The sequence below is a fragment of the Cuculus canorus genome, chromosome 20 (genome assembly GCF_017976375.1).
Source record: "Cuculus canorus isolate bCucCan1 chromosome 20, bCucCan1.pri, whole genome shotgun sequence".
NCBI lineage: Eukaryota > Metazoa > Chordata > Aves > Cuculiformes > Cuculidae > Cuculus > Cuculus canorus.
The window spans coordinates 10,786,804-10,799,829 of record NC_071420.1 but is presented as its reverse complement, the minus strand read 5'-3'; the positions used below and the strand labels follow the sequence as shown (position 1 = coordinate 10,799,829).

At 42.6% G+C, this 13,026-nt stretch overlaps 1 protein-coding gene across 7 annotated transcripts in view; it reads left to right on the top strand.

Annotated features, from left to right (window-relative positions):
• The window catches only part of PITPNM3 (PITPNM family member 3), a 120,938-nt gene extending 108,179 nt beyond the window's left edge, over window positions 1-12,759 (top strand). For all 7 annotated transcript variants that reach the window (XM_054084904.1, XM_054084900.1, XM_054084899.1 and 4 more), the window contains 8 exons: window positions 413-561; window positions 3,158-3,274; window positions 3,926-4,042; window positions 6,814-6,962; window positions 7,548-7,697; window positions 8,492-8,675; window positions 9,063-9,191; window positions 9,584-12,759. In XM_054084904.1, the coding sequence (XP_053940879.1) occupies window positions 413-561; window positions 3,158-3,274; window positions 3,926-4,042; window positions 6,814-6,962; window positions 7,548-7,697; window positions 8,492-8,675; window positions 9,063-9,191; window positions 9,584-9,892 (1,304 nt within the window). In that variant the 3' untranslated portion in view covers window positions 9,893-12,759. The remainder of the gene's footprint in view (window positions 1-412; window positions 562-3,157; window positions 3,275-3,925; window positions 4,043-6,813; window positions 6,963-7,547; window positions 7,698-8,491; window positions 8,676-9,062; window positions 9,192-9,583) is intronic.
• The last annotated feature ends 267 nt before the right edge of the window (window positions 12,760-13,026 follow it).

Below are 13,026 nucleotides of genomic sequence, written 5' to 3'. Positions count from 1 at the left end.
GTGTTATGGACTGTAGTTGTATATCAACATTCTGTTCACTGTTTGGGAAGTGTGTAAAATTCTTACTCTGTAATGTGACGATAGAAATGCTAGTCTTTCACTGTAGATTTTCCATGGACTAGGAAACAATGGGAATCATGCTGAGGTGATTTCTGCTTCCTATCACTTGGACTCAATAGAATTGTTTAGATTTCAGACATTGTTTATTGTTTATGATTTCAGACATTTAAGTGATGATACAGTGAAAGCAGTATTCCATGTTTGACAGATAACTTTAACAGACTCTAAATGTCAAGACTAAAAAAGCAGAAGAGTTCATTCAATTATTTAGCTTAAACATAAAGGCAGCAAGAGATTAATTAAGAAGATATCATCTGGAAACGTGATGCTGTTTTGTTTGGTTTCTTTGTAGTTAGCGCAAAGTGGTGGGGAACAAAACGGATAGATTACTCCTTGTATTGTCCAGATGTGCTGACAGCCTTTCCAACTGTGGCCCTGCCGCATCTCTTCCATGCCAGCTACTGGGAATCGACAGATGTTGTGGCCTTCATTTTAAGACAGGTGATTGATCATTTTATTTTTTTCTGTGCAACAAATAGCCTTGTGACTGTCAATTGCGTCTTTCAAGGGTGATAAGTCGTTTACTCTTCAGTTAAGTTAGATGGTTAGCTGTGGTTGCATCACATACAACAGGATGTAGGAAGGACAGATGTGCATTTCTTGGAGAGGTAAAGGGGACAGTGAGCCCACTGTTCTTACTACTGACTGTGTGACTAGGGACAATGCTCTCTCACGCCATCCCATGCCCTAGATCACTTTAACCCTGCATTATGTGTAAATTCCCTCCTGTTTTTGAAGGAATAGACCTTACTTAATGATGTATTTCCCTTCTAAATATCAAACTATTAAGCATATGTTTGATAATAGAACAGCAGTTTGAAAGTACTGCTCCCGTAAGAAAATCAAGTCTGTTCTGTGGCTGCAGTAGAGTGTTTCGAGGCATTGTGTGTATTGTCTCCTCGGAATTTATTTCTGAGTCATATGATGGGTCTTTTGTTCCTACTGTGTCCATAATTAGACAGCAGCTCACAGTGACTTAGGGATAATGCAGTGCTCTGACCTCTAGAGAAAGTGGTGAGGCTGAGAAATCTCACCTAGGGTAAAAAAAATTAAAGTAGTGTTCAACTGAAACCTGCAGGATAAGTGTCTCTCCAAGAATCCAAAGTGACCCTCACCCGAAAGCCAGTCTCAAGCAGTTTCATTTGGATTAAACCAAGAATCAGTGTGTTTTTTACATCCAGTAAATGATGAAACAGCTGCTACCAGGCAAACAGTGGAGGGAATAACACAGAAAACCGCACAGTGACTTTCAGTCATTAAATCGGGTGGCAGATGTCAGTGTGCCTGCCTCTCTCGTAACTCCTTATAGCTGGACTCTTGAGTGTTGACTTCCCTCCACCCGCTGGTGTGAATGATGTTAGTTCCCCAGAGGCTCACCTGGGAGCTCTGTGCCTGAGTTCTCTCCTTTCCAGACCTGCTGCAGAGTCACAGTGTGTGATGATACTGAGCCCCCATTTTCACACAGTTTGTGAGTGGAGCGTGCAACAGCCAATCTGTCTGGTAGCCAGACCACTTGCAGAGTTTTTGATTGCTTTTTTTTAGTTGATTAAATTCTAGGAGTCCTTCAACCTCTTAGTGTCCTTTCAGAGCATCCTCTAGTATATCTGATTCCAGTGAAAATATATTTTTAAGCTTTGTTTATAACTAGCATCACCATAATCAAGGCAGAGCAAAAGTTGCTGAAGAGGTTTTCCGTGAATGAGAACAGAGTCCAGAACAGGAATCTTATTTGATGCTCATGCTGAAGTAGAGGAGAGGTTTCTACATGAAGTGGCAGGATGCAAATCTCTGTGTTTTCTGTTTAAGGGTCCTAAATAATTGTACGTAGATGCTTCTCTCCTCACCTTTGCAGCTCTCTTACAGGTCTTATAATCTTGTCTTCTCCCTCAGGATGATTTTTCGCCTTGAATGCATCAGAACACTCCCCTGTCTTTTCTTTCAAACGCCTCCCTAAGCCCAGCTGTCTGTTAGCAATCATTCCTGCTTTGTCCTACTTGGTATCCCATTGCATTGTTGTGTTTTACCTTGCTTTGTATGTGCTTTTAGGATTTAATAAGCCCTTTAAGGCATTTGGAACATGCCTGTAAAGCAGTGTGTGACCTGACAGCGCTCCATAAAGGCCTGGTTAGTTCCAGCAGAGTCTGGACGTTCTGCCCTTGCTGGGGGTTAATACTAAGGCTAATGGCTCCTGAATGCCCAGTGGGCACATTGAGTTGCTGCACACGACCTCCAGGGAACAGAATTTAAGCCATTTTGTTAAAAAACACATTGACCTTTCATACTATGATTTGTTGCAAGCCAGCTGCTTTGCTAAGGCTGAATGAAGCAGGATTTTACTCAAGGGACTTCATATGTGACATCTTTCAAAATGATTCCAGGCCACTCCTCCAGAGTAATTTTCTGCTAGTTTGTGGAAGAGACAGAGCTATTTCTCGTTCAAAATGAAGGAGCCTCACACTAGCCATGATCCTAGGGTGCAACCCACAGGTTTCCGTAAGAGAGCTTGCGCTTTCAGTTGACACAGGACATAACGCAGATGCTGAAATCTGTGTTGTGCCTCAAAATCTGAGCTGGACATGTGAGTTTCTTGGTAAGTGGGTGATACTTAGGTTGCGAGAAAGTGTAGGGTTGTGCTCCTCTTATATTACTAGCCACAATATATTACTATTTAGCCTATCACTTACTGCAGCAGCGAGTAATATCCAAAAGGTGAGAAGAACTGTTCTGTCTGTGTGTATATCAAAAAAATCAATACAGATGGGGTCAGGAGTCCCACAAAGGATGTTAAAAAACAATTCTGTGGTTTTAAGCTGCTTTATCGACATTGCAGACCATGAGTGGACAATGTGAGTGTTGTGAGTGGAAGCAGCTTATTTTCTATGCAATTAATGTGAACATATGGCCTGTACCTCTTTGTACTTTCATTGTGCTTTTGGCTCTGAAGTGTCTTATGACTGGGGCAGCAGTGTAGTTCTTTCTTTGCCAAGTACCAGGACTCCCCAGGCCACATGGTGTTTATCAAAATATATAATTTCAGGTGATGAGGTATGAAAATGTAAATTTCAAGGAGAATGACAACCTGGATCCAGCAACACTAAGTCCATCCAATCAACGAGAAAAATGGCTACGCAAAAGGACGCATGTCAAATTGAGAGTAAGTATTAATCAGAATATATATGACAGCAGTAGAACTTGGGTTTGGCAGAATTTAAATGGAGTTTGATCTCCCAAAGCATGAGTTTATGTAACTGAATATTACTAAAGAGCTGAAAACCGTTATGTAATGCAGAGGCAAACAAATAAGTGATTAGGGAATAGGAACAATTTATTCTTGGTTTCTCACTACATGTTGTGAGAAAGTATATCTCTTTCTTTAAATAACAGAGAGACCTTAAGTTTCACTTAAGCAAAGAGGTGGTTGTTCTGTTTTCTTAGATGCTAGATGAATTCATAACTCAAGGAAAAAACGATTTCTTCATTCTTCAATTAGGAATATCAAGATGCCTATGTCTTGCACATAATCGTGTGAATCTGTGGTATCACTTGAAGTGAAAGGTTATTGACATTACCTTAAATGTTCTCTTATTTGGTCATTTTGGGCGCTCTCGCTAGAAAATCTGTCCAGGACCCCATGGTTACTGGAAACCTGGCTACAGCTGAAACAGTAACGCAGTTTCACTTGCTGCTCTAAGGTGCACTGTCAAGGACTGTGTTTCTGTGTCGCTGTTCATAATAGCATAAAAGAGACAGTAGCTTTTGTTACAAAAGCAACCACCACCCTGACCGCCCTCTGTTCTTATTTCAGAATGTGACTGCTAATCACCGAGCTAATGATGTCATTGCAGCAGAAGATGGTCCTCAGGTGCTAGTTGGGCGCTTTATGTATGGACCTCTGGACATGGTAGCTTTAACAGGTGAAAAGGTAAAGTCTCAGTAATTGATTTCCTTATTTTTCTGAACGAGCTTTTGCTAGAAACAGTTGTTGAATGTAGCATGTATTTATAGTAACAAAAGGCCTTGCAGTGAGGGGAGGTATGTCACTAGCCTCCACCACTTTGGCAAAAATACACTGTAAGTGGGCTTCCCTGAGAGCTGACCTTTTTCCCAGCCCTCATCCTTCTCAGAGGATGCCGACCATCTCCTCTGGTTAATGATGAGAGTGCCGTGCAGTGATTTTTGATCCTGCTGTCCGATTGTACCACCTACTGGAGACAATTAACTTTTTGAGCAAGGAGGAAAAAGAATTTTATAGTGGTTGGCAAATCACTAAAAGAGAACTGTGTATCCTTCTATCCAGGCAAGCCAATTAGATAAAGGAATAGGGATTCTAGAGGCTAAGTGGCTGCTGTTTCTCTTATAGATGGAAGAGTAAACATTAGTTTTAGAATCTAAGTAGTAATGTGACACAATTGGAACTGTCATTCCTAAATCTGCCTGCAGTAGCCAGGCATACAGCTAATGAAACCGGGCTTTAAATGAACACATTTGTTCATATCAATTGAGACTGCAGGATATTTTTTCTGGAAATGAATGGAGCAGTGCTGCAGAGCTGAGGGTAAAACTGAAATGTGGAGTCTTCACTTGGCGTGGTTTGTGGGAGCCCATTCTCCTAAGCTGCAGCACTAACCTGATGGCTTTACGGATCAGCCTGCTGGCGAAATGCCGTCTTGGGAGTGTATTTGCTACTGCAAATGGCAGGACTGCGTGTTTCCAGAACCATGTGCGTGATGACCGTGCTTCTGTCACTGCTGGGCCTCGTTAGTCAACTCCACAAGGCATAAGTGGTGTGCTTCCTCTCAGATTTTGTTGTAGAATTCAGCGTACCTGTGCTGGTACACATTGAACTATCAGTATAAGTTATGGTTGTATTTTTAAGACCATTGCTGCTTCGGTCTTGTCCCATAAAGCATAAAGTTGGTAAAAAAAACTTAAAACAGCCCCATCACTAGAGTTTACATGCGAAACAGGATCACAGATTTTGAAGATTTTAATCACATCCCTGTGAAGACATTTATAAAAGCTAATGATCTGGTCACATTTTATTCATTGAAAAGGTTCTTCTGTAGACTAGATTAATTTTAGCCTTAGGTCTTTTACTGAGATTGACTTAGGTTGGAAAAAAACCCAAATTCAGCATTTTAGTGTGCAGATGTGAGCTAAGTTGAAGGTAACAGTGCTTTTCCTGAGGCTGGAAGTGTCTCTCTGGGATTTACTTAACCCTTATTTTCTGGGCATTATGGTCTAATGTTTCATCAGATCAGCATAAATTTAGTGTTATTCAGAGTTACAGCCCGATGTCGTGTAACATCATGATGTCCAAGAAGAACGTATTTGCAGCATTATCAAGGATATCCGCACAAACAGTGCGATCTTGTAAGCTGCTGGTGAATCGTGTAGAGTATCTAACTGCAGATTGAGTGTTGAAGAAGTCCACGTAAACCTTGTGGGCCTAAGTTCTGTAAAACCTGAGTACAGAAGGAGAACTTGGCAGATACCTCCCTCAGATTTGCTGACATACTTAGTGCTATAAGGTGCCAGTTCAAATCAGACGAGTATTTCATACACTTTTGATAAAATATTTCGGTTGAATAAAACCAAATTGATGAAACCTTTTGAAAGAAAAAAAAAACTTGATTATTTGAAGCTTTAGATTTTGCATTTGTAGGCAAGTTTATGTTTTGAAGAAGATTTCATTTTGCTAAAGAACCAGGTGAAATTTTCCATTTTGTAGGTTTAGTGTGCGAAAATGTAATAGGCACAAAGGGATCTTTTTTCCTAGTTCAGGATTCCTGCCAAATTTCTGAGCTCTCTACCCGCGTTTGACACCTGCAGTGCTAAGCTGAGTGCTTTAAATGACAAAGGCAGTGAACTCTTGTATTGTGTGTTTGGAAGCATTTTCTAGTGGAGAGGACCCTCTGTGAAGTTTTTACTGAGTTTTGAAGTTCCTTCAAACTTCCTTGTAAGCTTTTAGAACAAGCCATAGTTGGAGGCACTGATATATCATAGAATCATAGAATCACCAGGTTGGAAAAGACCTCTGAGATCAGTAGTCCAACCAAACCTATCTGCCACTAATCCATATCCTTAAGTACATCATCTACCCGTCTTTTAAATATCTCCAGGGATGGCAACTCAACCACCTCCCTGGGCAGCCTCTGACAGGGCCTGTTGACCCTTTCAGTGACAATCTTTTCCTGATATCCAGTCTGACCCTCCCCTGGCAGAGCTTGAGGCCATTCCCCCTTGTCCTGTCCTCAGTCACTTGGGAGAAGAGCCCAGCTCCCTCCTCTCCACAACCTCCTTTCAGGCAGTTATAGAGAGCAATAAGGTCTCCCCTCAGCCTCCTCTTCTTAAGGCTCAACCTCAGTTCTTCAGCTGTTCCTCGTAAGACTTGTTCTCCAGCCCCTTCCTCAGCTTCGTTGCTCTTCTCTGGACACGCTCCAGAGCCTCAACATCTTTCTTGCAGTGAGGGAACAGAACTGAACCCAGGATTCGAGGTGCAGCCTCACCAGTGCAGAATCACCTCCCTGGACCTGCTGGCCACGCTGTTTCTGATCCAAGCCAAGATGCCGTTGGCCTTGGCAGGCCTTTTAATGAGGGGATGTGTTGCTTACTATCACACTGGAGGATCTTTAAGGTCCCTTCCAACCCAAACCATTCTGTGGTTCTATGACTGCTGTGTTGGTTTTGCAGGTCGATATCTTCATAATGACCGAACCGTCTTCGGGTAGGTGGGTGTACTTTGACACAGAGATATCCAACAACAGTGGCCGGATATCTTACAGCATACCCAAACAGAAGAGACTGCGAGTTGGTGTGTATCCCATCAAAATGGTGGTCAGGTAATAGCTCCGTGCCCGAACTACAGCTGTGATGGGTTGTGATCAGGAAGACACCGAGGTGTGTAAAATCGAAGGGAGTGCACAGGGAGATTGCGATCAGTTGATTTTTTTTTTTTGAGGTCTTGTCACTGTGTTGTCAGCTTAAATTTGAAGCAGTGATCGTTTGGTTACTGGCAAGTTTGGAGGTGGCCAGGCCAATGGGTTTATCCCTACTGCAACACAAATCCTCAGTGCAGTTCAATTTGGGAGCACTTGGTCTTGCAAAATGTGGGACTGAAGGACTGTAATCAGTCTTCTTGTGGCAAGAATGTACGACTTGGGCTATTTTGTTTCCAAATTCTTTAGGTATTTATACAGATGTGATTTCTTATTAAAGTCAGCTTCTAAATTTCTCTTCGGAAAGCTGTTTCATAAAAGTTTAAGCTTTAATTACTCCGCATAGGACTGAAATCAGAAGCCCTATTTGACAGCGCTTTTTGAAGCTGCAGATCCAGACAGATCTCATTTCAGGTCTTAACTAGAATGTGCAGAATATACATTCTGACATTTTGCTTTTTAAATGTATTTCTTGCTTTGACTCTGGAGAGGGGACCAGAGCAGTGCCGCAAGTTACCTGACAGTGCTTCCTCGAGGGATGGAGTGTGTTGTGTTCAGCATTGACGGCTCGTTTGCAGCCAGTGTTTCAATTATGGGAAGTGACCCCAAAGTCCGAGCTGGGGCTGTGGATGTTGTCAGGTAAGTGAGGTTTGCACACTTTCTAAATCTCCAGCTTTTCTGTTTGAACACAATAGGAAGGAAGAGGGAAGAATAGGGGTTTTTTATTGAATAAACAACAGTTCTTTGAAGGCCAGGATTCTGTGCAGATATATTTCTATATTTGCTTGGTCATCAGGTCTGCTTGATTTTCAGAGGAATCTTAGAATGCTGTATTTTACTTTGAAAGTTACATTCCAAGTTGCACAAAGATTAAAAGTTGCTTCTTGGGATTATGGCCTTAAAGTGAATTAACAATGATTCCGTATGTTACTGTGATTAGCAAAGAGCGTACTTGGTTTTCACTAACTTCAAAAGAGGACGTGCTTCTGCTTCAAAAATATCAAGTGCCATGAATGCAGGAGCATTTTTTGGAGGAAAAATTAAAAGACCTTTAAATCCGTTCTTGCAAGTCAGTTCGTGTCACACCAGAGAGGGAAATACAGCTCTTGTTTTGGAATTTGCGTAACGGTACAGCTGAAATGGCAGGAAATCGCGTTAAAGGTTTCAAAGGTAGCAGGACATGATGTGTAGCAAGGTCTGTTCTAAATGTATTTTTAATTAGCTCTCATATTTTATATAACATATTTTATAAGCATCTTTTCTCCCTTAAGATGTAGACATCATTACTTAATTTCTCAATAGGAGCAGAGACTTAGGTGTGCTGCTTTCCACTTGTTGAAGGATAGCGTGCGATTTCTGATTGGGTGAGCAAAGAAAAGCTGAGTATTGTTTCTCTTTCTGCATCTACATCGTTTACCTGCTGTTTCTGACAGGCATTGGCAGGACCTGGGGTATCTGATCATCTATATTACTGGCCGTCCAGATATGCAAAAACAGCGAGTGGTTTCATGGTTGTCTCAACACAACTTCCCACAAGGGATGATCTTCTTCTCAGATGGACTTGTTCATGACCCACTGCGACAAAAGACCATTTTTCTCCGGAATCTCATGCAAGAGGTACTAGAAACCTGTTTATAGCCTTAAGATCTGTTTCCAGAGAATGTCATTCAGTGAAGTTAGAGATCTCCCTTCTTTCTGAACAGTAAATCTCACTGACCATCACAGTCTTTTTGCCGTTCCTCATTTCTTTTCTCGCTTTTTAAAGAGCAAGAAAGGCTGATAAAACGTCCCAGGAGGCATCCTGGGATGACAAATAAATGAGCTGTGCACAAGTGTGCGCATCTGTAGTTTTTCCTGGCATGTAGGCAGACAGATTTAGCTTTCCATGTTTATGGAGCGAGGTTAACAATGAGCTCATCTGCTGCTTCATTGCAAAGCCAGTGCCATCCTTGTAGTGTGTGGTGTTCAAGAGAGCGTTCACTTTGGAAGTAATATTTGTTTCAGTGCCACATCAAAATCTGTGCCGCATACGGTTCCATGAAGGATATTTCTGTGTACAATGTCTTGGCTCTGTCGCCATCCCAGATCTACATAGTTGGACGACCAACAAAGAAATACCAGGCGCAGTGTCAAGTAAGTAACTCGCGCTGCTCAGTCGGGAGCCCAGTGGGGAACAGGGAGCTGCGTGTGTCTGGATACAGGGGCCAACACACACACAAAGAAAGAGCAGAGGCAATGTTTCTGAGAAAGAGAAAGAAGGCCAGTTTTGGTTTCATATGAGGTGTTTTCTGGTGGGGTGAACGGTTAAGAGAGTTGAGTGGTCGTATTTTGTATTGACAAGCGCTTGTGTCACAAATTGCTGAATGACAAAATGGAACAGGTCACTGGACACAAAGCAAAGGGAGAGTATTGGTGCTCCGTGGGTACCTAACTGGGGTTCCAAAGGCAGAAACTTAATTCCTCTTAGAGCTCATTGGTCAAGGCAGCAGTAATTTGTCACTCCCTTTCTTTCCTTCCTATTTCAGTTCCTCAGTGAAGGTTATGCAGCCCACTTGGCCTCGCTGGAGTTCAGTCTCCATTCACGACCCAAAAAGAACAACTCCCGGATGATCTTGAGAAAAGGCAGCTTTGGCCTCCACTCTCAACCCGAGTTTTTGCGCAAGAGAAACCATCTCCGCAGGACTATGTCTGTACAGCAGCCTGACCCACCTTCTTCGAACCCCAAGCCAGAGCGTGCCCAGAGCCAGCCCGAATCAGACAAAGATCACGAAAGGCATTTGCCTTCCATTGCTTGGGTTCGAGGTGGGATTCACAAATTTGAATCTGTCCCCTAGGAAACTTGGGAATACAGAGCTTGGGCGCACCCCGCCTAACTTGTAGGCACGCCTCAAAGATAATATTTAGGCAGCTTCAACTAAGAAATGCAGAGGGGAACCTGTACCACGGAGTCTTCCCTGCTCTGGAATCTGCCTTCTTACACCAACCGAGGAACTTCCAGTCTGTTCCTCTTGACGTGTTTATTGGGAAGTTTTGAAACTATCTGAAACTATCGCAAGTGCTTATAACATAACAGCGACAGGAAGTATCTTTGGTTCTTTTTTACAATAGATATAATAAAATGTGCAATAAGAGAAAAAGCTGTAACAGGCTGATTATACTCAGAAGGAGGAGGAATTGTGGTATCAGCTAACGAGCTGCACCCGAAACAGGATAAACAGTAGATCGGCAGGTTACAGAGAAGGTTTACACTTTAAACATTAAATAGTTGCACCTGTTCCCACTTCGCTTTCCATAGTGATACACTTGCAAGGGAAGCAGAGGCGGGAACTACAATAAGGGTGGTCAGGATTTGTTCTGTAAGATGCTTTTTGGGTGACTTAAATGCAAGGTTTCCTTTCAGCTTACACAGTGTTGGTCAACGGACACCAACATGGGCACTCGTGTTTGAGGTGCTGGACATCACGTAAATGGAAGACCACCACTTATGAACCAAATCGTATAAACTTCATGTTAGAAATAAATGTGTCTGCTGCAGTTTGAAGCAGTAAGTGTTGCTGTATACAAAGTAATGTGCAAGTGTACAAAAATCACATTGTTTTGTGGAACTTGGTGACTGTGCAAAAATGTGGGGACTGCTCCAAGTAAGGAGATGGCTCTGACCATCTCGGTCCAAAACAACCTCAGATGGTAAGCTAACAGGCGTCCTTTTACTAAGGGATCTGTGAACTTTAGAGCAATCACTTTTTTCATTATTCTAACTGGAATCTTTGAACTGGAGGAGGAAGAAAAAAACCAATGGAATTCTTATGGGTAAATTGTTCACCGTCTCGTGCTTTATAGCAAGTGCTGTGTTAAGACAGTCTGTAGCATTCAGTGTTACAGCATTTGAGCTTCAAAAAATGGACGTGCCAAATTACAGGTGCCAAATAGATGTTTTCCTAATGATTTAAATTTCTCTCAGATCTCTCAGTGAATTTAATAGAAGTAAAATGTGAAATTTTCCCTAAGTGGTAGTATTTCTGAAGTGTAGTAGTTAAACATCGCAGCAGTTTGCAGATTCTTCCTGCAGATTCTTCCACTGCACTGAATTCACCAGGGGAACTTTCATGACTAAAGCATGTTTTGAAACCTGCAATGAAGTTAAAAGTGCCCATAAAACCTCTTTTCTTTAGAAGTTACAACCAGACTACTGACACTGAGAAAGCTTAAAGTCAATAGGAGATTTCTTTTTCAGGTTTGTTGGTTTGTTTTTCATTTCAGGCAGTTGGGGTGGAGGGTGTTGTCCCTTCCTCTCATCTCCTCCCCTCTCTTCCAGGTTTTCCTAGCCTGTAGCTAGACCAGAAACAGTCTCTCAACAAGTCTGTTGGTTAATGATTTTGAAAGTTGACATGTAGAGCAAACAAGAAATGCAGAAGTAAACCTCAATCTATGCTCTCTATTCACCCAAAAGTTTCGGTGTGCTTTTTGAAGGGCGCAGTGATGTGGGGTTTGCCTCAAAAAAGCAGCAAAGGAGCTTATAAAAGAAGGTCTTTGGTTTATTGGGAAGACTGTCAGTTATCTATTTCAAACTTCCTGAAGGATCTTGGGCGCATCAGTAATTTGTTTTTCATAGTGCTTCCTTTAAGAGAAGGTGTAATCTTTGCTGGAGATTTAGGAAGGAGATGAAAAGCCCTTCACAGAGCACTGGGCTTCTCTGGTCTGTTGCCAAGTCAGCCAGCTCACAAAAGCTACCTGAGAAATAGCCACAAACTACATTGAAGCAGTCTTCAGGTATCCAAACACTTTCCCAGTAGTATCACACCTAGTTCTTTAACACACAAACTTAGAGATATTGCTCTGTGTTCCGCTGTGGCTCTGTGTGTTAGTTTTAATCTCTTTGCCTGCCCTCTGCAGCGAGGAGGAGATGCACGGGGATGCTGACCCGGTCTCCTGCCGCTCAGGTCGCTGTTAGCGTGCTCCTGGAGTAGGGATGGGAACCCAAGGTTTGAACTCACTAGACAAATTTTAGATGTGCTGAGGGGACCTAAAAGCAACACTGATTGTTCATAAAGTTGGTTTTACGCACTGGTTGTTGTGTAGCATCTCTCCTGACAGCAAAGTTCAACACTAATGTCACTTTAGCCATCGATCTCTACTATCCAAGTGACTCAAAAATCTGGGTGGTTTATGGTTTAAGTTGCTGTAGTAGAAAGTCCGACTTCCTTTCAAAAGAGGGACCGGTATGTAATGCTGTGACTGTATTAAATGAACGAGCATCTGAGCACAAGGTTAGAGACATTGTCTGGGTTGTTAAGGCCTGTCTTTTACTTTGCAGACACACCATCATTTTGCAGGGTACCATGTCATGCAAACTCTGATTTTTGTGCATTAATAACTGGGTCAGTTTAGAGTAGCCACTGTGCTGGTTTCTTTTTAAGAACTTCACAAGCTAATAGCAGTAAAAGAAATGTGTGCGTGCACGCATTTAGGGTGGTAACGGTTCAAAGTTTCTACACATGGTATTGAAATCAAGCTGAAAATATTTTCCCAAACCTAATTTCTGATAATATAGGAGAGCTCACGTGGCCTTGGCGTAATTGCAGCAGTACTTATTGCTCAGGGACAGGGTGGTTTGTCTCCTGGTCACATGCCTCCAGCTGAGCACGTTGGTGGACAGTGACAGACGTTAGCTTGGAGGTTAAGGTTTCGTGTGGGTTTGGAGCTGATCCCCAGCTAGACGTCCACAAGTCTATGGGGCCGGATGGGATCCACCCAAGAGTATTGAAGGAACTGGCGGATGTCCTTTCCAAACCCCTATCCATCATCTTCCAGAGGTCCTGGCTGACTGGGGAAGTTCCACTAGACTGGAGGCTGGCTGATGTTGTGCCCATATACAAGAAGGGTTGCAGAGAGGATCCGGGGAACTCCAGGCCTGTCAGTCTCACCTCAGTGCCAGGGAAAGTCATGGAACAGGTAATCTTGAGTGCTA